This window comes from Lynx canadensis, chromosome A2 (genome assembly GCF_007474595.2).
Source record: "Lynx canadensis isolate LIC74 chromosome A2, mLynCan4.pri.v2, whole genome shotgun sequence".
In the NCBI taxonomy this organism is placed as follows: Eukaryota; Metazoa; Chordata; class Mammalia; order Carnivora; family Felidae; genus Lynx; species Lynx canadensis.
In genome coordinates, this window is record NC_044304.2 from 7464127 (window position 1) to 7484164 (window position 20038).

The window sequence follows — 20038 nt, forward strand, 5'->3', positions numbered from 1 at the left end:
TTATGTCTGAGAAAGAGAGAGAGAGAGAGAGAGAATGATCGGGGAGAGGCAGAGAGAGAGGGAGACACTGAATCTGAAGCAGGCTCCAGGCTCTGAGCTGTCAGCACAGAGCTGGAAGAGGGACTCCAACCCACGAGCCTTGAGATCATGGTCTGAACCAAAGTCTGACACAACACAACCGACTGAGCCAGCCAGGTGCCCCAAGCGACAGGCTCTTGATTTCGGCTCAGGTCACGATCATACATTTCATGAGTTGGAGCCCCATAGTCAGGCTCTGTGCTGACGATGCAGAGCCTGCTTGGGATTCCCCCTCTTTCTAAATTCCCCCTCTTTCTAAAAGTAAATAAACTTAAAAAAAAAAAAAAGAAAAGAGGGGCACCTGGATGGCTCAGCCGGTTGAGCTTCCGACTTCAGCTCAGGTCATGATCTCACAGTTCGTGGGTTCGAGCCCCGTGTCGGGCTCTGTGCTGACAGCTCGGAGCGTGGAGCCTGCTTCAGATTCTGTGACTCCCTCTCTCTCTGCCCCCCCCTGTTCATGCTCTGTCTCTCTCTGTCTCAAAAATAAATAAACATTAAAAAAAATAAATTTAAAAAAAAGAAAAGAAAATGTGATATACATATATATATATGAAATATACATATGTAGAAATATATAGTGGAAACATATATATAGTGGAAATATATATAGTGGAATTTTATATATATAACATATAATATATAACATGTTTATATAATATTTTATATAACATATTTTATTTTATATATAACATATATATTATAATATATATATATATAATGGAATTTTATTCAGCCATGAGAAAGAAGAAAATCCTGCCATTTTCTTTTTTTTTTTTTTTTTTAATTTTTTTTTTCAATGTTTATTTATTTTTGGGACAGAGAGAGACAGAGCATGAACGGGGGAGGGGCAGAGTGAGAGGGAGACACAGAATCGGAAACAGGCTCCAGGCTCCGAGCCATCAGCCCGGAGCCTGACGCGGGGCTCGAACTCACGGACCGCGAGATCGTGACCTGGCTGAAGTCGGACGCTCAACCGACTGTGCCACCCAGGCGCCCCAATCCTGCCATTTTCGACAGCATGGATGAACCTGGAGAGATTACACAAAGTGAAATAAACCAAGGAGAAAAATATATATCACTTATATATGGAATCTAAACAAAACAAAACAAGGTCAAACTCAAAGAAACAGAAAGTAGGAAAGTGGTGGTTGCCAGGGGCTGGGGTGGGGAGGTAAAAGGGGGAGATTAGTAAAAGGGCACAAGTTTGCAGCTGTACGATGAACAAGGTCTGAGGATCTAATGTAAAATGTGGGGACTCTGCTTGCTAACACTGTAATGTACAGTTGAAATTTGCTAAGAGAGTAGAACTTAAATATTCTCACACACACACAAAATAAGTATGTGAGATGATCAATGTGTCAGTTAACTAGCTGTGAATCCTTTTTTTTAATTAAAAAAATTTTAAGGTTTATTTTTGAGAGATAGACCGGGGGGGGGGGCCCACACGTGGGGGAGGGGCAGAGAGAGAGGGAGACACAGAATCCGAAGCAGCTCCAGGCTCTGAGCTGTCACCAGAGAACCCAATGTGGGGCTCGAACTCACAGACCGTGAGATCATGACCTGAGCGAAGTTGGGCGCTCAACCGAGTGAGCCACCCAGGCACCCCAACTAGCTATGAATGAATCCTTTTGGAAGGTATACATATATCAAATCAACATGATGTACACTTTACATATCTCACAGTTTTATATGTCAATGATACCTCAAGAAAGCTGAAATTAAAATTAACAGGGGGGCGGACGCCTAGGTGGCTCAGTCGGTTAAGTGTCTGACTCTTGATTTCTGCTCAGGCCATGATTCACTGTCGTGACATGGAGCCCCGTGCTTGGCATTCTCTTTCCCTCTATCTCTGCCCCTCCCCCACCTCAAAACAAACAAACAAACATTAAAAAATAATTAAGGCTGCTTGATACGCAGACAATGCAACCAATAGAAGAAGAGGTTTGGTACACTCTTCTGTATGTATGCTATACTTCATAAAAAAGTGTTGAAAAGCAAAGCAACAAAAAAGGAAATTAAAATTGATCCATTTCTGCCTATTATAAAGTAAAAATGGAGGAGTCTTGATCTGAAACTGTCTTCAACGTATTAAGTTGAAAAAAAACCACAATGTAAATCAGTTTGCATTGTAGGCCTGCACGGCCAGGTGTATTTATAAGGGCTGTATAAATACACACACATTTGCCTGCGGGCCCACGGGCCACCTCCCGGAGAAGGCACAAGACAGTGGTCACAGCGGTTACCCTCAGGGCAGGGAGCTGGGGGCAGGGGAACAGGTGAGAGGGGCCAGATTTTTATGGTGTACCCTTGGGGGACTGTTTGAAATTTTTAGTTCATGGTACCAATTTAAAAAATTGAGGGGCACCTGGGTGGTTCAGTCGGTTGAGCATCCGACTGTTGATTTCGGTTCAGGTCATGATCTCACATTCTGTGGGATTGAGCCCCGAGTTGGGTTCCATGCCGATAACATGGAGCCTGCTTGGGATTTTCTCTCTCTCTCTGTCTCTCTCTCTCTCTGTCTCTTCCCCTCCCCTGCTTGTGCTCTCTCTCTCAAAATGAATAAATAAACTTAAAAAAATTGGCAAGGGCATGAAAAATCAAATAGGTGACAAGTCACCAGACTTCTAGTCATAAAATTGTTCTTGTAATAAAAAAAATAAATATTACCAATACTATAAGTAATAACATGACAAATAAACGTACTGATATTATTCAACATCTTGCTATTAAATAAATTTATATTAATAATAAACTTTTTAAAAAGAACAATATATTTAGCTTATTAATAAAGAAATGAGCATTAAGAAGCAATACGTTGGGGCACCTGGCTGGCTCAGTTGGTAGAGCATGAGACTCTTGAACTCAGGGTCCTGGGTTCAAGCCCCACGTTGGGCATACAGGTTACTTAAAAAAAGAAAAAAGAAGGGACGCCTGGGTGGCTCAATCGGTTAAGCGTCTGACTTCGGCTCAGGTCGTGATCTCACGGTTTGTGAGTCTGAGCTCCACGTCCGGCTCTGTGCTGACAGCTCAGAGCCTGGAACCTGCTTCGGATTCTGGGTCTCCCTCTTTCTCTGCCCCTCCCCAGCTTGCACTCTGTCTCTGTCTGTCTCTGTCTCTCTGTCTCTCTGTCTCTCAAAAATACATAAACATTTTTAAAGAAGTTTTTTTTAAAGAAAAAATCAATATATTATGCTATGTATATGTATGTGTATATGTATATGTATGCAGCATATATATTCATAGAATCCTCAGTACTAGCTCTGGCTATGCCCCGTTGTTGGTTTCTAAACCTGACAGTCTGACGGAGGAGGCAAGCCAGACAGTTCTAACAAAGGTGGCAGGGCTTTGATGGGAAGATAAGAGAACTCAGAAAATGCTCCTTTTCCTGAGCTCATTTTCGGCGTCCAGTCACTGCCAGGCCAGATCTTGGGGGCCATCAGACCTCAGCAAAACCTCACTGAAACCCCTGCTGAGTGATGTGTATTGCGTGTTGCTCGCACAACCTCTAGAAACCAGGTGTTCAACCCACGGGGTACAAAACACAAAGAAAACTGGGTCCTCTCCTCACCAGGGAGCTATCAGAGCGGAAATCTCAGCCCTGTGGGGACCTGAATGCTGGGGAGGAAGTGCCCCCCCCCCACTTGCCCCGGCTGGCTCAGCACTTTGCCACACCTCCCCAAGGGACCTGCAGTGGGCGGGAATATCAAGGCCACAGACATATCCGGCTGTCTGTAAGGGGATCATGGCTCCTAGACAAAGGTGGTGTCCCTAGGGACGCGCAGATACACCAACAGACAATTTCCGCCTCCCCCTCACCCCCCACCTCCCGCTTCTGGGTCAACTCAAGGTCTTGCCGGTCAGCTGAGGGAATGGCTTTGGAAAGAGAACTGGGAAGCACTGCAAGCCTAGACTTCCTGATGGTCTGAGAGGTCAAGGGGAAAGCAGAGCCCTGCCTAGGGGGCCCCTGAATGAGAGAAGGGGGGGGATGAGGAATGAGCGAAATGGGGCCCCCTTTTCTTGGGGAGCTCCCAGGCAGGGGAAGAGAGGAGAAGGAAGAAGCTTGGACCAGCCTCCTCTAATTACAGGGCCCCTGACAATAATGGGTAACGCTCCCCGCAACACAGACTACCGCACTGGGCGCAACGCTTCGAATCGTCACGCCTCCAGCAAGGTGGTATTATTCTTCCCATCATCCCACTGTTTTTAATAGACCTTATTTTTAAGGGTTTTTTTTTTTTTAATGTTTGTTTATTTTTGAGAGAGACAGAGACAGAATGTGAGTGGGTTAGGGGCAGAGAGAAGGAGACACAGAAGCAGGCTCCAGGCTCCAGGCTCCAGGCTCCGAGCTGTCAGCACACAGAGCTGGACGCGGGGTTCAAACTCACCAGCTTCGAGATCATGACCTGAGCCCAGGTCGGACGCTCAACCGACTGAGCCACCCAGGCGCCCCTATAGACCTTAGTTTTTAGAATAGTTTTAAGTTCACAGCAAAACTGAGGGGAAAGTACAGAGACTTCCCACATATCTCCTGCCCCCACACAGGTACAGCCTTCCCACTTGCATATGCCCCCCGGAGTGGCCCATTTGTCACAACGGGTCATCCAGGGTCCATGGTTTTTTTACACTGGCGTCCGCTCTTGGGTCCAGACGAACGCATAGTGAATGTAGCCACCGTGTCGCACAGAGTAGTTTCACTGCCCTAAGAATCCTCTGTGCTCGGCCTCCTCGTGCCCCCCTCCCCACTAACTCCCGGCAAACCCCTCCATTTACTGCCTTCATAGTTTTGCCTTTTCCTCATCTCCCCATTTTAAAGATGACGGAACCAAAGCAGCAGTGGTGGGATTTGCCCTCTTGCTCATCCTGCGTCCCCGCCCTGGCTCCGAGGCAGTGGCCCCCATCCCTGCCCCAGTGGGTGGAAACAGAAGGGCAGTGCTTACCACTCGCTTACCGCTCTGGACCACATCCCATCGCTGGTGAGATGCGGAACATTCTTCTCCTTGATCCCTCCAGCCTCCCTGGGCCTCCACTGTCCTCCCCAACCCCCAGCTCTTGGCTTTTGGCCGGAGGAACTTCGTGAAGAGAAGTGTCTGAGACGGGTCCCAAGCTTCTCGTCATCACCACAGCGCTGGGGGAAGGGGCCCCAACTGCAGAGAAGCTTTCCAGATGCTGATCTTGGCAGACACTGGGGCTGCAGCCGCCTGGTCTCGCCCATAGGCTCGGGGCCCACTCTCAGCTTCGGGGATGGGGTGGGAAGGTTCCCTTTGGAAGCCAACCTCTGATGCATCCACGGCAGATACAGTCTTGGCCCTTCCAGCCTAGGAAGGGGGGCCCTCTCTTCTGGAAGAGGGAGGCAGGCGGTTAGGGGAGAGGGGAGCGTCAGAGGTCTGTTCCTCAGCAGGCCCACCCCCAGCATAGTAATAAGAGCCGACTTATATATAATGCACCCGTTATTGTCCTGAGTGCATTGCGAGTATCAACTCACCCAAAGCTCACAGCAGCTCCCTCAACCAGAGAATGGATAGACACAGTATAGCACTTACACGGGAGACCACTCAAGGATATAATCTTTGCAGCCACTGGCTTCCAAAGTGAGGAACTAGGATATTAACAACACGGATGAATCTCCAGTGTGTTATCAGGAGGGAAAGTAGCCAAACCCCACATACTATATGATTCCATTTCTATGACATTCTAGAAAAGGCCAAACTGTAGGGGTGGTGAACAGACTCATGGCCGGCAGGAGCTGGGGACCGCCTGAAAGGGCACAGTGGAGGGGTCCCTGGGGTGGCTCAGTCAGTTCTTTTGTTTGTTTTTGCTTAATTTAATTTAATTTTTTAAAATGTTTATTTATTTCTGAGAGAGAGAGAGAGCATGAGCATGAGCAGGGAAGGGGCGGAGACAGACGGAGACACAGAACCCGAAACAGGCTCCAGGCTCTGAGCTGTCAGCACAAAGCCTGATGCGGGGCTTGGACTCACGCGTCCAACTCTTGATTTCAGCTCTGGTCATGATCTCACGGTTCGTGAGATCGAGCCCCTCGTTGGGCTCTGCACTAAGTGTGGAGCCAGCCTGGGATGCTCTCTCTCCCTCTATCTTTCTGCCCCTGCCCTTCTCTCTCTCTTGAAATAAGTTACCATTTAAAAAAGGTCCGGGCGGGGGGGGCACCTGGGTGGCTCAGTTGGTTAAGGGCCCGACTCTTGGTTTCGGCTCAGGTCACGATCCCGTGATTGGTGAGTTCAAGCCCCACATCGGGCTCTGCGCTGACCGTAGGGAGCCTGTTTGGGGTTCTCTCTCTTCCTCTCTCTCTCTGCCCCTCCCCCACTCCTCTTTCCGTCTCTCAAAGTAAATAAATAAACTTCAAAAAAGGGGGGGGGCACAGTGGAAACAGTTCTGTATGTGGATTGTGGTAGTGGTTGTGTGAGTATATGTGTTTGTGGGAGCTTGAAGAACCGTACACATAAATTGCATCTTAAAACAAACAAAACACGAATGCCTCACGGCTGCCTTACATCAGTCAGGGTCTACGCAGGAAACTAGAAATATCTCAGACAGAGGGGATTTAGCACAGGGCTTGGTTACATAGATGAGACACCGAAGTTGGGGAAAGGGTTAGACTATTTAGAAATTAGCAGGTAGGGAGGCCATGTCCAGTGGGAGAAGCCGCCAGAGCAGATGGGGAGAATTACCCTGTCCCCCTGCCCCCGTCCTCCCGCCCTCCGATCTCCCCTCAGTGCCTGCCGTTGGCTAAATCTGAGCAGAAGCCACTGGGCTAGGAGCTGGCGTATGCGAGGGGCAGCCCTGAGCCGTGGGGCCCAGCAGAGCAGGGAACGGATGATCTGAGGGCACACAGGCCTACGGCTCACACAAACCACGTGAGGAAGAGTAATTATAGTCCCATTTTACAGAGGAGGAAACTGAGGCCTGGAGAGTGCAGGTGCCCTGCCCAGGGGTTCAAGCCCCTTTTTTTCTGCTCTACTTCCCATCTGGATCCAACTGAAGGGAACCGAAGGCAATGGAAATGTCTATGCAAATCAGGCCCATCCCCAGGGGCTAGTGGGGCGTGCTGCGAGGGGAGACTCCCCCTACTCCTCGTGGTGCTTGGCGATCACCCACAAACTGAGCTGCAAACGAACACACAGCAGATGTTCTGGCAGTGATGAGGGAGCAGCTCTCCCCAGGAGGTCAGGCCCCGCCATCAAGCCTGCACCCATGCCCTGCACCTCCTATCTGACAGCTGCCCCCAATATTCCATCCTTGACCTCCGGCCTTTGTGAAAAGTCCTGCACAGTCCTGGGGGACTAGGAACGGCCAGATGTTTGGGGGAGGGGGTCCTCCAGCTTCCGGTGTAGGTTCCCTAAATTGCTATCATGCCCATGGCCAGCAGAGATCCTCTCTGGGCTGCAAGGCTGACATCTGCCACACGCCACTGGGGACAGAGGTCACCTGCAATTGAGCCTTTGATCCACAGGAGTGGGCTAGAAACATCAACCTTTGACCTCCACCCAGGTTTGGGCCAAAATGGTCAAACTTTGAGCCTTGCAGTATGCAGGTCTCAAGGTCATTACCTCTCTTTCATTAAGGCTCACAATCAATAGGCTGGTGGGGGATTCCTGTGCAAACTTCTTTCTCTACACCACGTTGGTTCCATCCGTTACTATGTACTGAGAACATACCGGGTGCTTGGCACCCTTCTTAGCAATGAGGCCCAGCAGTGAAAGAAATAAAGACCTGGTCCTCCAGGAGCTGATGTTCTAGTGTTGGGGCGGGGGGGGAGGGGAGGCAAGAATCAAGACAAAGAAGAACATGATATGATCTGTCAGAATGTGGAAGATATACAAGAAACAATGATATTGGGAAGGCATATGAGGAATGTGGGGTAGGAAGGGAACAGTGACCTTAGACCCAATGTCACCTGAGAAGGTGGTATTTGAGTCAAGATGTGAAGGAGGTAAGGGAGTGAGTCATGTAGATATTTAAGGAAGAGAGGTCCAGGGAGAGGGAAGCGGCAGTGCAAGGGCCCTGAGGCTGGCATCAGATTGACAGGTTCTGGTGAGAAGATCATTGTGGCCTAAACCACAGAGTGATAAAGGGTGAAGGTGGAAGGAAGGGAGGACAGGACCTGCAAGGCCTTGTGGGCTGCAGCGAGGAGTTTGGCTTTTGCTCAAAGTGAAATGAGAGGCCTAGAGAGAGGGTTCTGAGCAGAGGAGGGACGTGATTTGATGCAGGAGTTTCCAGCCTCCTTCTGTGGTGGGAAAAAGACTGTGGGGAGTAGGGAGGGAAGGAAAGAGAACTCTGATCCTTCACACAGCTCTGTAGAGAAGGGTTTATGTATACCCCACTTATAAGAATGAGGAGACCAAATTCTGAAAGAGCTAACCAGTTGCCCAGGGACACCCAGCCAACTAGCGACACCCCCTAAATTTGAACCTGTGTCTATGTGACTACAGTGTCATTGGGTAAATGATCTTTTTTTTTTTTTTTCTTGTACCTTATGTGCCTGTGGCATCCAGGGGAATGGAGATCTTGAGACCCAGGAGACAAAGGGAGGGCTTTCTGTGTTTCTGGTAAGACCCCTGCAACAGGATGATTAGGAAAGGAATCCACTCAAGAAACACGTCCTGAGCCCCTACTGTGTTACAGAGCAAAATTTCTGTCCTGGGGGTTTATATTCTAATGGAGGAGACAGAGAAAAAGCATGAAAACCCAGGAAATTACAGAGGATGTTAGAAGATAAATACCGGTGGGAAAAAAATAAGACAGGATAAGGGCCAGGAGTGGGGGTTACAGTTTTGAATAGGGTGTTCAGGACAGGCTTCTCAGAGGAGGTGACGTGTGAGCAAAGAATTGAAGGAGGTGAGAGATAGAGCCATGTGGAGCCCTGGGAAAAGTATGTTCCAGGATGAAGGAACAGTGTGAAGTTCAACTTGAAGGAGTTGCCATCAGGAAGGTCCAGCCGGCCGCCTCTGAGCCCTGCCACCCTCTCCCCACCCTGGCCTTTGGAATCCTGTTTTTTCAGTCTGGAACACCTTTTCTCCTCTGGATGAACTCCTGATGGACCCTCAAACCTTAGCTCTCAGGTTACAGCTTTAGGGAATTCACCTCTGAGATCCCTGCCCCCAGGGGTGAGGAGTTCTTCCTCTGGGCTTCCACAGACCCTGTAGATCTTCCTTCCCCTGTTTTGATTCTTCAGTCTTCTGCACTGCACTGTATCTTAATGTCTGCTGGATTTACCTACACAGTACACAGTAGGTGCCTAATAAATCATTAAGCAACTAAGTACTGTTCCATCGTTTGCTACATGAAACCCAAACTTCCCGGCAGAGGACAGACTTGTAAATCTGCCTTTGAAATCATAAACTGGTTCTGGGAGGAGACACATAGCTGTAGTAGCGGCTTTTGGGAGAGAACAGGGAGGGGCAGAGGTCAGAGACTGGAGGAGACATTTCATTCTAGTTATACTCTTGTAATTGTTCACATTTTCTTTACCCGGTGTGTGAGTCACCTACACAAACATAAAATGAATGAATAAAATTCTACAACATGAAGGATTTAAAGACCTTTTTCAATTACAAGGTGGGTGGAGCTTTAAATTCACATCCACAATTATTCTAGCAGGGATAAAGTACACAATGAAATACATTGTAAATTTTTGTTGCTATTACACAAAAATATCTATGATACATATCAGATGCAAAAAAAAAAAAAAAAGCGCCCACATCTTTAGCACAGCATTCAAGTCTTCTGGGGTCCCCCTCATCCCTGCCTTGGCTCTTGCCTTGTTTTGATGACAAAACTTACCTTCAATAACAATAATAATAACAATAATAATACCCCTTTAAGTGTTCACTTTGTGCAAGGCATGGAGGGCTTGGCCTTCAACATTTCATTGAAGTCTCATGACCTCTCCATTTTCCAGATGAGGAAACTGAGGTTGGCTCCCAGACCACGTTCTAGGCCACTGAGCTCCCCTCCTGGTCCAGGGCACCCTGGCAGCCGGGTGTTCAGACTTGGCGAGGCAGCGAAGCGAGGGGTTCGTGACGCCCTCTGGAGGTCGCGCGGGGAAAGTGGCCAAGAACCTAAAAATGAACATTTGCGTTTCGGTTGTAAGGATGCGCAACGAGGGAGGGAATCCAGGATCTGCGGACTCCCCACTTCGCTCTGTTTTCGGAGAGCGGTCTGACAGTGGACCGCACCCTGGCCTAGGAGGCGGAGAAGACAGACCTAATCTTTGGTTTGAGAGGGAACATACCCCTGCTCTGGGGGATCTGAGAGGAGAGGCACGGTCCCACAGGCTCAGTCCTAAGAGCTTTCTGTGGGAGATAAGGCCCTGCACTTAAACACACAAAAGCACGTTATCGGAAACCCCAAAACCACCTCAGAAATTCTAGGAAGATACATGGGACGCGGAGGGGCACGGAGGGCGTGACCGACACCAAAAGGGTAACGGTTATTGGTCATGTTCTCTTAAAGCCTGCCCCAGAACCGCCCAGCCATAGGCGGGGCCACTGTGCCAGGCTTAACGTTCATTGGCTGAACGAGGAGGGTGCCTTTCGGCGCGGAGGTCTCATTGGCTGGATTCCTGCTCTTAGGGGGCGGGACCCCAAGAAGAGCTGGGCGTGTGCAGGGGGCGCGGCTATTTGCTGCAAGTCGCGTTTCCAGGGGTCGCAGAGGGTCCTTTAGGCCAGGCGTGAAAGTTGGGCCTTGGGGATTAGTCTTGGGGCGGAGATGGAGGCACGCCGGGCCAGGCCCCGCCGTCTTCGCTCTTGCATACTCAGCTTTCCAGCGCCGAGCCGAGCGAGGTGGGCGGTGTCGCGGGAGTGATGTCATCACCGGGCGTCGCGCACACCCAGAGGAGCCGTGACCTCTCCGCGTGGGGGGCTGCGGGACAATGCTGCAGCTAGTGCGGGCCGGGGCGCGGGCCTGGCTTCGGCCCACCGGCTGCCGGGTGAGGCCCGAGACTGGGGACGGGATGGGAGGACAAAGGTTGGAGGTTCCGGGCGTCGTCGTTCACTCTCGTGCACGGTTTACAGGGCCTGAACGCGCTGGCGGAAGAGGCAGTGCACCCGGTGGCGAAGCCAGAGGCAGTAGTTAGCGCGGGTGAGGTTGTCAGGGTCGCCCTAGGAGGGGCGGCGACCGGGAGCCCTGACGCTCGGTCCTGACCCTTGACCTCCCAATCGCTTCAGGTCCCCAGGCGCCTGTGCTGCGCAGGTGCGAGCTCCCGGTCCCCGCGACCCGGCGTCCGGTGCAGGCCTGGGTGGAGTCCCTGCGGGGCTACCAGCAGGAGCGTGTGGGTCTGGCCGAACTGCACCCCGACGTTTTCTCCACGGCGCCCAGGTGAGTGAGAGTGAAATGGTGAACTGAGTGCCAGAGGGATGAGACGCGGGGCTTTAGGAATCAGGATGATCTGGGCTCGAGCCTCGGTTTTTCCACCTGCCAAAGAGGGATATGATGATTTTCCCAGCTACAGAGTTGTGTGAGGTTGAGATCTAAGAGGTAACATCTCCGAGGAGTTAGGTGACTGAGTTCATATCCTGCCTTCCCCTCTTATGCTTCAGTGTCCCCATTCTGTGAAACCTCAAGAGTTTGCTGTGATGATGAAGCGAGTTAATTCTGGCACAGCAGAAGTTCTATAGATACATTGATTATCGTTGCTGTTAATTGAGTTTTGTAAAAATGAGCGTGACGATGGTTAAGCCCTTTCTATGTGCCTGGAATAGCCTATTTGCAGTTTGGTTAAGCAGACCGTCGTAGCAACCCTGGGTTCAGTTATTCCTGCTTTGTAGATAAGAAAACCGAGAACACAGACAGGTTAAGAAATTTGCTTGGCGTCACACAGCTTGTAAGATTTAGAGCCAGGATCTCAACCGTGTGTGGACCGACTCCTTGGGCTGGGTTATGGCTTGCCAAAGCATATGATACCTCTGAAGTGCATCATATCTGCCACATGATAAGTGCTGTTTATTTATTACTATTACTGGTATTGGTATGGTTTGCCCCCTACTTTTCCAGAGTCTCAAAGTCTCAATCTAGTAGAGGGTGACAAAATTAAATTTAAAACAACATGGGGCACTTGGGTGGCTCGGTTGGTGAAGCATCCAACTCTTGATCTCCGCTCAGGTCATGATCCCGCGGTTCGTGAGTTTGAGCCCTGAGCTGGGCTCTGCGCTGAGAGGGCAGAGCCTGCTTGGGATACTCACTCACTCTCTCCCTCTCCCTCTCTCCCCGCCCCCCCCCCCCGTGCGCTCTCTCAAAATAAATAAACTTAAAGAAATTAAAAACAACATATTTTGCTTATTCTATAAATACTTAGGAAGCATCTGCTATGTGCCAGATTCCATTCTAGGTGTTGGGAATACAGCAGTGAATGAGCGCCAAGGTTGCCAATGTTGTTTACAGTCTAGAGCAGGGGTCAGCAAACTTCTCCCGTGAAGGGCCAGATAGGAAAATATTTTAGGCTTTGCAGGCTATAACGTCCCCATGGCAACTACTCATCTCTGTGGTGGAGCGCAACAGCAGCCACAGACAGTTTGTAAGCAAAAGCGGAGTTGTGTTCCAGTAAAACATATTGACAGGAACAGGCAGCAGGCCAGATTTGGCCTACTAGCCATAGTTTGCCAACCCCTGGCAGACTACCCTGGCAGTCGTGTCCGATGTAGCCACGTAACGTCAGTCACACGTATAACTTAAATTTTGCTAGTAGCCACGTTTAAAAAAAAAAGGAAGAAACAAGGATTTATTTTCTTTAACCTGCTGCGTCTACAATATCGTCATTGCAACACGTGGCACTGGCCACACTTCAGGCGTTCGATGACCACGCCTGTGACCAATGTCTACTGAATGGGGTCACAGGGCTAGAGAGGCAAAGCAGCCCATAAAGAGGGTGGCAATGAGTAAGTTGGAAGCCTAGGAAGAGAGTAAGGTACTGGGAGAAGCAGGAAGAGGTGGCCCTCTTCCTAGCAAGGAGGCTCCTCTCGGAGATGTTGTTTGGGGCCGAGAAGGGACCAGCCAGGGGAAGAGCATTTCAGGCAGAGGGAACAGTGAGCGCAAAGGCATGGAGGCTGGACCCCAACTCACAGAATGGAGACGGAGCGGGCCTGGAGGTGGTGCGAGATGGGGCCGAGGGGGCGGGGGGCGGATCACACAGGGCCCTGGCACTGAAGGGAGGAGCCCCTGTTTGCATCTCGTGAGGTGGCGAGGACTTCAGTTGGAGGGGGCCTTTCACATCCTGTTCGTTCTCCACAGGATGGATATCTTGCACCAGGTTGCCATCTGGCAGAAGAACTTCAAGAGAATTGTGAGTGCCTTGGGGGGGGGGGAGGGGGGAGGCTGGGGGAGGGAGGCCGAGGGAAGCTCCTGGACTGCTAGGCTCAGGCCTTCTCTTCTCTCCTGAACCATTCGCCGATGGGTTACTTGCCAGGTGTTTTCTGAACACCCATTGTGCATTAGATGAGACACTGTGCTGGTGGACAAGACAGGCATGATCTCTATCCTCGCGAAACTCGTAGTCTAGTCGGAGAGGTGAACTTGAGTCGAGTAGTCATGCCTGTAAATACATGATTAGGGAAGATGTCCCAGAGGAAGAGACATTTAACCTCGGGTGCGTGGTAGGTGCTAACTAGGTAAAGGGGGGCAGTGGCGCTAACGGGAGCGGCACATGCAAAAGTCCTGCGGCAGGGACAGAAGGGAGCCTCGTGTGGTCACAGAGGTCAGCAGGAGCGATGGTGAATAGTTTGGAGTTTTTGCCAAGTGCATTGAAGAAGCCGTTATCAATCAGGATCTCTTTGTTTCCCTTCTGCTTATCTCAGAAATCTAGGGAGTCCTCCTCCCTGGTCCACCCTGGTCCTAGAAATGAGGTCTTCAGCCTGGCATTGGAAATCCCTCACCCCATACCTCTCCCCGATTTTCTCGAGCCTCTGCACACACCTTTCCCTATGCCACACCTTCCTTTCAGTTGCCACCACATTGAAATCATTCAAAAACTACCGAGCGCCTGCTGTGTGCCAGGCAGCAGAGAGGCTGCTGACATTCTGGAGTGGATGAGGGAACTCTTGATTTCTTTATCCTTCACTCCCTCCCGAAGTGCCGTGTGCTTGTCCCGGCCCCCTAATCTCTGTGCCTCCTGCCGGGCTCCCCAGCAGCAGCCCCAGTCTACCCGGCCCGCTGCTGTATTCCCAGGCCTGGTGCCTTTAAGCCGCGACAGTGTCTGCCTCGGGAACCTGACCCTCTCCTCCCTTTGTGCCTGCAGAGCTACGCCAAGACCAAGACTAGGGCCGAGGTGAAGGGTGGGGGCCAGAAGCCCTGGCCACAGAAGGGCAGTGGGCGTTCTAGGCATGGCAGCATCCGCTCCCCAATCTGGCGAGGAGGTGAGCGGGGCAGGGAGGGGAGGGGCCCTGGGTGATTCTGCGCACACATCTGGGGTGATATCTCGTCAGTCCCATTCCTTCTACCTGGGCAGGGGCAGCAGGACTCAGGCCCACGGACCTCACTGCCCATGTGCGGATCAGAGACCTGAGAGTCCACCTTCCCAGCCCTGCCCAGCTCTGGCCTTAGCGTCTCTCATCAGACTATGGCCACAGCCCCTTTTGGCCCTAACTCCCGTCTCACTTCTCGTGGCCCACACTTCACACAGCACCCAGGGTGCTCTTCCTAAACCTCCCAGTCCCTGTAGCCTTTGTGGGAAGGCTGAGCTCCCTACCTTGGCATTCCAGGCACGGGTGCCTGCAGACCCCCCCTCGTCCCTCCACATCCTCTGTGACCAGACACAGCTGATTCCGTGTCCTCTCTCACCTCCCGTGGCCAATGCCTCTCATCCTTATGATGTGTTTGGGCTGTGCCTCCCCCAGGAAGCCCTCCCTCACCTCCTTTGGGCCCCTGACCCCCAGCAACTCCTCGTGCTGCTCCGAAAAGAGAGCCCCGATTCCCTCTGCTGTTGAGCCCGTGTCTGAATATGAATGACATGAGGGCAGGGCTCCTGTCCATCTTGTTCCCTGCCGCACTCCCAGGGCCCGGAAGAGGATCTCCACTCAGGGTTTGACAGCTGAGGAAATCGAGGCCCAGTGAGGCCCAGTCACCTGTCCCAGGTGATCCTCAATCCAACATCCCCTCCCCATCTCTACCCGAGGCCCTGTCCTCTTCGCCGGTTCCGTTTGCCTGCGGGCAGCCTCCCTACACCAGCCACCGTGACCGATTTCTGCCCCCAAGCCCAGCGGGGGTCCTCACCTGTTCGCACATCTCTGTCTCTGCAGGAGGCATTGCCCACGGCCCCCGGGGCCCCACGAGCTACTACTACATGCTGCCCATGAAAGTGCGGGTGCAGGGCCTCAAGGTGGCTCTGACTGTCAAGCTGGCCCAGGTACAGGCCCGATCCCGCCAGGGGCCGCGGGGGTCCTAGGGAGTGGGCTGTGGGGGCCGAGCCGCGGGGGGCTCAGACTGTCCTTTCTTCCTAACAGGATTACCTGCACATCGTGGACTCCCTGGAGCTGCCCACCTCGGACCCCCAGTACCTGACGGAGCTGGCCCGCTACCGCCACTGGGGGGACTCCGTGCTCCTGGTGGACGTGTGAGGGTGCGGGGAGAGCGGGGGTGGGGGTGCTGGGCGCTGTCCTCTGCCGCGCTCACCTTCTGGCCTCCGTTTCAGAGCCCACGAGGACATGCCTCAGAACGCCGTGGCCGCCACCTCCGGGCTCAAGACCTTCAACCTGATCCCGGCCGTCGGTGAGCAGAGGGCCCTGGTTCTTCCCCCTAGGCCCCCAAGAGTCCATGGGCCAGTTCAAGTTCGATACCTGCCACTCACTCAGCAGCTGAGTGGCCTTGGGCAGTGGCCACCCTCCCCCAGCCAGCCCTCGGCTTGCCCACACGGAGCATCGGGAAAATGGCACCCTTAAGGAAAGGCTCTGAGGTTGCGTCTGTCCCAGCTCGGGCCTCGGTGCTCGGCACAGAGTAAGCGTGAGGGCTGCCGGCTCTGCTCATCTGGCTCCTTAGAGAGGCTGCGAGGTGGGATCCATCCCACCCGTCACTACCTTGACTCGGCCCCGAGAGCTCTCTCTTGGTGTCCTGATTGAGGTCTGGCTGCCTCCCTGACAGCTGCTTCCGGGGTCGGGGGTGGGGGTCTCATAGGCACCTTGGCACGAGAACTCCTTCCTTCCCGTGGCTCAGGCCACAGAGCATGCCGTCACCCTCTGCTCCCGTCCCTACTACCTCCCCCTGTCAGCTCTGAGTTTAAACATATCCAGAATTCGACCACTTCTTTCCACCCAGCACTCCCATCTCCCTCCTGGACCGGTGGGGTCACCTCTGCCCTGGTCCCTGGTTCCTGCTCCGTTCCGCACTCTGTTCTCCCCTGCGGCCACCAGAGGGCGCCCGTGCGACCTGAGTCCAGCTCCTCCCGCCTCTGCCCCCAGCCCTCTCCGGGTCCCACCTCCCTCTGGGTCAAAGCCCAAGTTCTTCCCGAGGCCCACAGGATCCCGCACGACCTGCCCCATCCTCTCCCTGCCCTGGCCATCCCCCCCCACCCCCTCCACCTCCCGACTAACCGCAGGTGCACAGGCCTCCCGCAGTACATTGTTTACACATCTGCTGTGGTTATGGTCAGTGCCTCCCAGCACGAGGTGGGAATCACAGCCCGAGCGCAGGGCAGGGCCAGGCACGCAGGAGGCTCTCGATGACAAGTTGGGCTGAGGACAGTCCCTTGCCTGGGGTCTTGCCATCAGTGAGCAGCTAGATTGCAAGATTCGTGACCCCACGCCAGACCATGGTGCCTCTAGGGGAATACGGGAGGGAAAGGGACCCCGGGTGTGGTAGGGCACCCCAGCCTCTACTGCACCTCTTCCCCCGCCCCCCAGGCCTGAACGTGCACAGCATGCTCAAACACCAGACCCTGGTCCTGACCCTGGAGACGGTCGCCTTCCTGGAGGAGAAGCTGCTCTGGCATGACTCCCGCTACACGCCGCTCTACCCCTTCCGCCTGCCCTACCGGGACTTCCCCTGAGCCGTGACCCTGTGCACCTCAGGGCCCATCGGCCGCCCTCTCCCCGGACCGCTCCACGCGGGCGCCTGCTCTGAGCCGGGCCAAGCCGCCGGCGGGCCTGGGAGCCTTGTGCCCACCCCGTGAGGGCAGAGCCGCACCGCCCCAACCCCCCCCATCCCAGTAGGAAGCTGAAGGCCACACAGAGTGGCTGAGCGGCGTCACTACCAGGAAGAGGCGACTTGGCAGACAGCCCGACTGAACTTTGGCCCCCATTTTCTCTTTCATTTTGAAGACCAATTTTATTTTTTAATCAAAGGAGAGAAACAGAACAGCACATTGTCATTTTGTAAATAACTCCACGTGGCAAGTCAAGCTCTTTCCGGAGCGCTAGGCGCTGCTGGGTACCTCTCCTGGGGACAACCTCAGGGCTGTCGATAGCAGCGACACAGTCAGCTTTCCCAGGGCAACTCAGACTCGAGGAACCAGGGGCACTGCTGTCATTAGGAGCCCGCTCCTGGTGCGTCCCCATTCCCAAGCACTGGCACCAAGAATTCACGTCCCTGATGGGGTTTGTGGTGCCAATGGTCATGGTCCTTCATGCCAAGCAGTGGGTTTGAGTCTAAAAACCGGATCTAAAAATGGGAAGTGGAGACCTGAGCTGTTGTCATAATGATTTCCCCTAAGCAGAGTCTGAATCCATGTGGTCTATAAATGAGTGAATAAACACGTTTTTTTTTAAACACCAAACCAGTATCCTAATGCTTTTTTCTCTTCTATTTAAAAAAAAAAATTTTTTTTTAAGTTTTATTTCCTTATTTTGAGAGAGAAAGCACGAGCAGGGAGGGGCAGAGAGAGAGAATCTGAAGCAGGCTCCACACTCCGCGTACAGCCCAGTGCGGGGCTTGAACCCACAAACCACGAGATCATGACCTGAGCAGTAACCAGGAGTCAAACACTTAGCCAACTGAGCCATCCAGGCACCCCCTCCCTTTTTTAATATTTACTTATTGTCATGAGAGAGTGCACAAGTGGGTAAGGGGCAGAGAAAGAGAGACAGAATCTGAAGCAGCCTCCGGGCTCCAAGCTGTCAACACAGAGCCCATCGCAGGGCTTGAGCCCACGAACGGTGAGATCATGACCTGAGTTGGACAGTTAACCGACAGAGCCACCCAGGCGCCCCCCCCAAACCGGTATCCTAACTCTTGAGTCTGCTGTTTGCTCCCCCAGTTAATCTTTAAAAACAGTCCTAACACAGACTGCGATGTGGTCAATCTCTTTAAAGTTCTCCAGAACTGCCACCTGTGGATGTAGGCCTGGCCAGGCCAGGTGGCCGCAGTGACCACCCATGGGCTGGGCTGCCCCTGGCCAAAAACATCTCTGGAATGCCTCTCTAGGGAGTGCCTTCAGAGCTCATAACACATTCTTTGAAAATCCTCTGCGGATACAAACTTTGATCCCTTAAAGCACCAGATTTGACTAAGTAAAAAAGCCACTTGGAGCCAGTAGTTAAGAAGGGGTGCAGAGGGCGGGTGGGAAAACATTGCTTGGGCCAAAGCCAAACTGTTAACCTACCTCTCCCTGCGCGTCTGGCCGGCCACGCGGGGACACGAGGCTTCGGGTAAGACCCAGCTGTTCTGATGGTGCCCAGACTACTCTAGATCTTTCTAGCTACAAGTAAGGCCATGGAGTTATCTACCTTACAGCGGTCAGGCAATAGCAAGGCCAACCTCTGCCCACATAGACTGTGAAAAGAAGGGTCAGAACCTGTCCCACCACACCGGAGACCCCAGCCAGACCAAGGATGGAAAAAGGCATTAGGAAAACGACCTGATTGGGGCGCCTGGGCTCTGCGCTGACAGCTCAGAGCCTGGAGCCTGGAGCCTGGAGCCTGTTTCGGATTCTGTGTCTCCCTCTCGCTCTCTCTGCCCCTTCCCTGCTCGTGCTCCGTCTCTGTCTCTCTCTCCGATAACTAAAACGCGCTTTCCAATAATCAGGAGGCAGTATGAATATGTACACATTAGTTTTCCAGCACTGTCTTAACCAAGTACCACAGCCTGGGGGAGGTGAAACAACAGAAATGTACTGTCTCATGGTCCTAGAAGCTAGGAATCTAAGATCAAGGTGCCGGCAGGGTTGATTCCTTCTGAGGCTGTGAGGGAGAGTCTGTCCCAACCTCTTCCTTCCCCTGGCTTCTGGGCATCTGCTGGCAAACCTTGACGTTACATGGCTGGTAGTCATTCCAAGGTCTGCCCTCATCTTCGAATGGCAATGTCTCTGTGTATGTGTCCAGGTTTCTCCTTTTTAGTTTATTTATTTTGTTTATGTATTTATGGGGGGGGGGGGACAGAGAGAGAGGGAGAGAGAATCCCAAGCAGGCTTTGCACTGTCAGTGTGGACCCCGACGTGGGGCTCGAATTCATGAACCGTGAGATCACGACTTGAGCCAAAGCCAAGAGTCAGACACTTAACTGAGACACTCAGGTGCCCCTGGGCACCACCCCCCCCCATTTTTTTAATGTTTACTTAATGTGCACGAGCAGGGGAGGGTGGATCCAAAGCTCAGTGCTGACATCAGAGAGCCCAGTGTGGGGCTCGAACCCATGAACTGTGAGTTCACGACCTGAGCCGAAGTCGGACGCTTAACCGACTGAGCCACCCAGGCGCCTTAGATTCCCCCCTTTTATAAGGACACCAGTCATGTTGAGTTCGTTCCGCCAGCCCCCCACCCCAACCTCATCTTAATCATTCCCAGATACTGAGGATTAGTGCTTTTTTTTTTCTTTTTCCTTGCAGGAAGGAGAGACAGTTGGACCCATGATTGCCTGTGTTTGAAATTCTCTATAATAAGCCTTTCTGAAAAGAGAGAGACGGGGGCGCCTGGGTGACTCAGTCATTTGAACCCCCAACTCTTGATTTTGGCTCAGGTCACGATCCCAGCGTCATGGGATCGAGCCCCACATGGGGCTCTGTGCTGACAGCACAGAGCCTGCTTAG

General features: G+C 52.5%; 1 protein-coding gene, 2 long non-coding RNA genes and 1 other non-coding gene across 4 annotated transcripts in view; 2 read left to right on the forward strand and 2 right to left on the reverse strand.

Moving 5' to 3' along the window:
- Positions 1 to 1095: 1095 nt before the first annotated feature.
- LOC115503869 overlaps positions 1096 to 20038 on the reverse strand; it is a 21920-nt gene continuing 2977 nt past the window's right edge. The window contains exons 2-3 of the long non-coding RNA XR_003965525.1: positions 16098 to 16102; positions 1096 to 1106 (exon numbers count right to left, since the gene is read on the reverse strand). This is a non-coding gene — a long non-coding RNA (uncharacterized LOC115503869). The remainder of the gene's footprint in view (positions 1107 to 16097; positions 16103 to 20038) is intronic.
- On the forward strand, positions 2901 to 2973 carry TRNAK-CUU. Its single transcript has one exon. It is a non-coding gene; the product is annotated as a tRNA-Lys (tRNA).
- On the forward strand, positions 10711 to 17791 carry MRPL4 (mitochondrial ribosomal protein L4). Its single transcript, XM_030300271.1, has 9 exons — positions 10711 to 11023; positions 11109 to 11175; positions 11262 to 11412; positions 13321 to 13372; positions 14324 to 14441; positions 15324 to 15430; positions 15528 to 15637; positions 15716 to 15792; positions 16920 to 17791. The coding sequence occupies exons 1-9, from the start codon at positions 10967 to 10969 to the stop codon at positions 17063 to 17065; spliced, it is 885 nt and encodes a 294-aa protein (XP_030156131.1). The 5' UTR covers positions 10711 to 10966; the 3' UTR covers positions 17066 to 17791.
- Positions 17589 to 20038, reverse strand: part of LOC115503866 — a 4087-nt gene continuing 1637 nt past the window's right edge. The window contains exon 3 of the long non-coding RNA XR_003965524.1: positions 17589 to 17676. This is a non-coding gene — a long non-coding RNA (uncharacterized LOC115503866). The remainder of the gene's footprint in view (positions 17677 to 20038) is intronic.

Excerpts from the sequence above, each read along its gene's own strand:
- MRPL4 (XM_030300271.1), top strand. The coding sequence starts at position 10,967 with ATGCTGCAGCTAGTGCGGGCCGGGGCGCGGGCCTGGCTTCGGCCCACC. Across the intron at positions 11,413-13,320 it reads GTTTTCTCCACGGCGCCCAG|GATGGATATCTTGCACCAGG; the intron begins GTGAGTGAGAGT and ends CGTTCTCCACAG. Across the intron at positions 15,431-15,527 it reads TGACTGTCAAGCTGGCCCAG|GATTACCTGCACATCGTGGA; the intron begins GTACAGGCCCGA and ends TCTTCCTAACAG.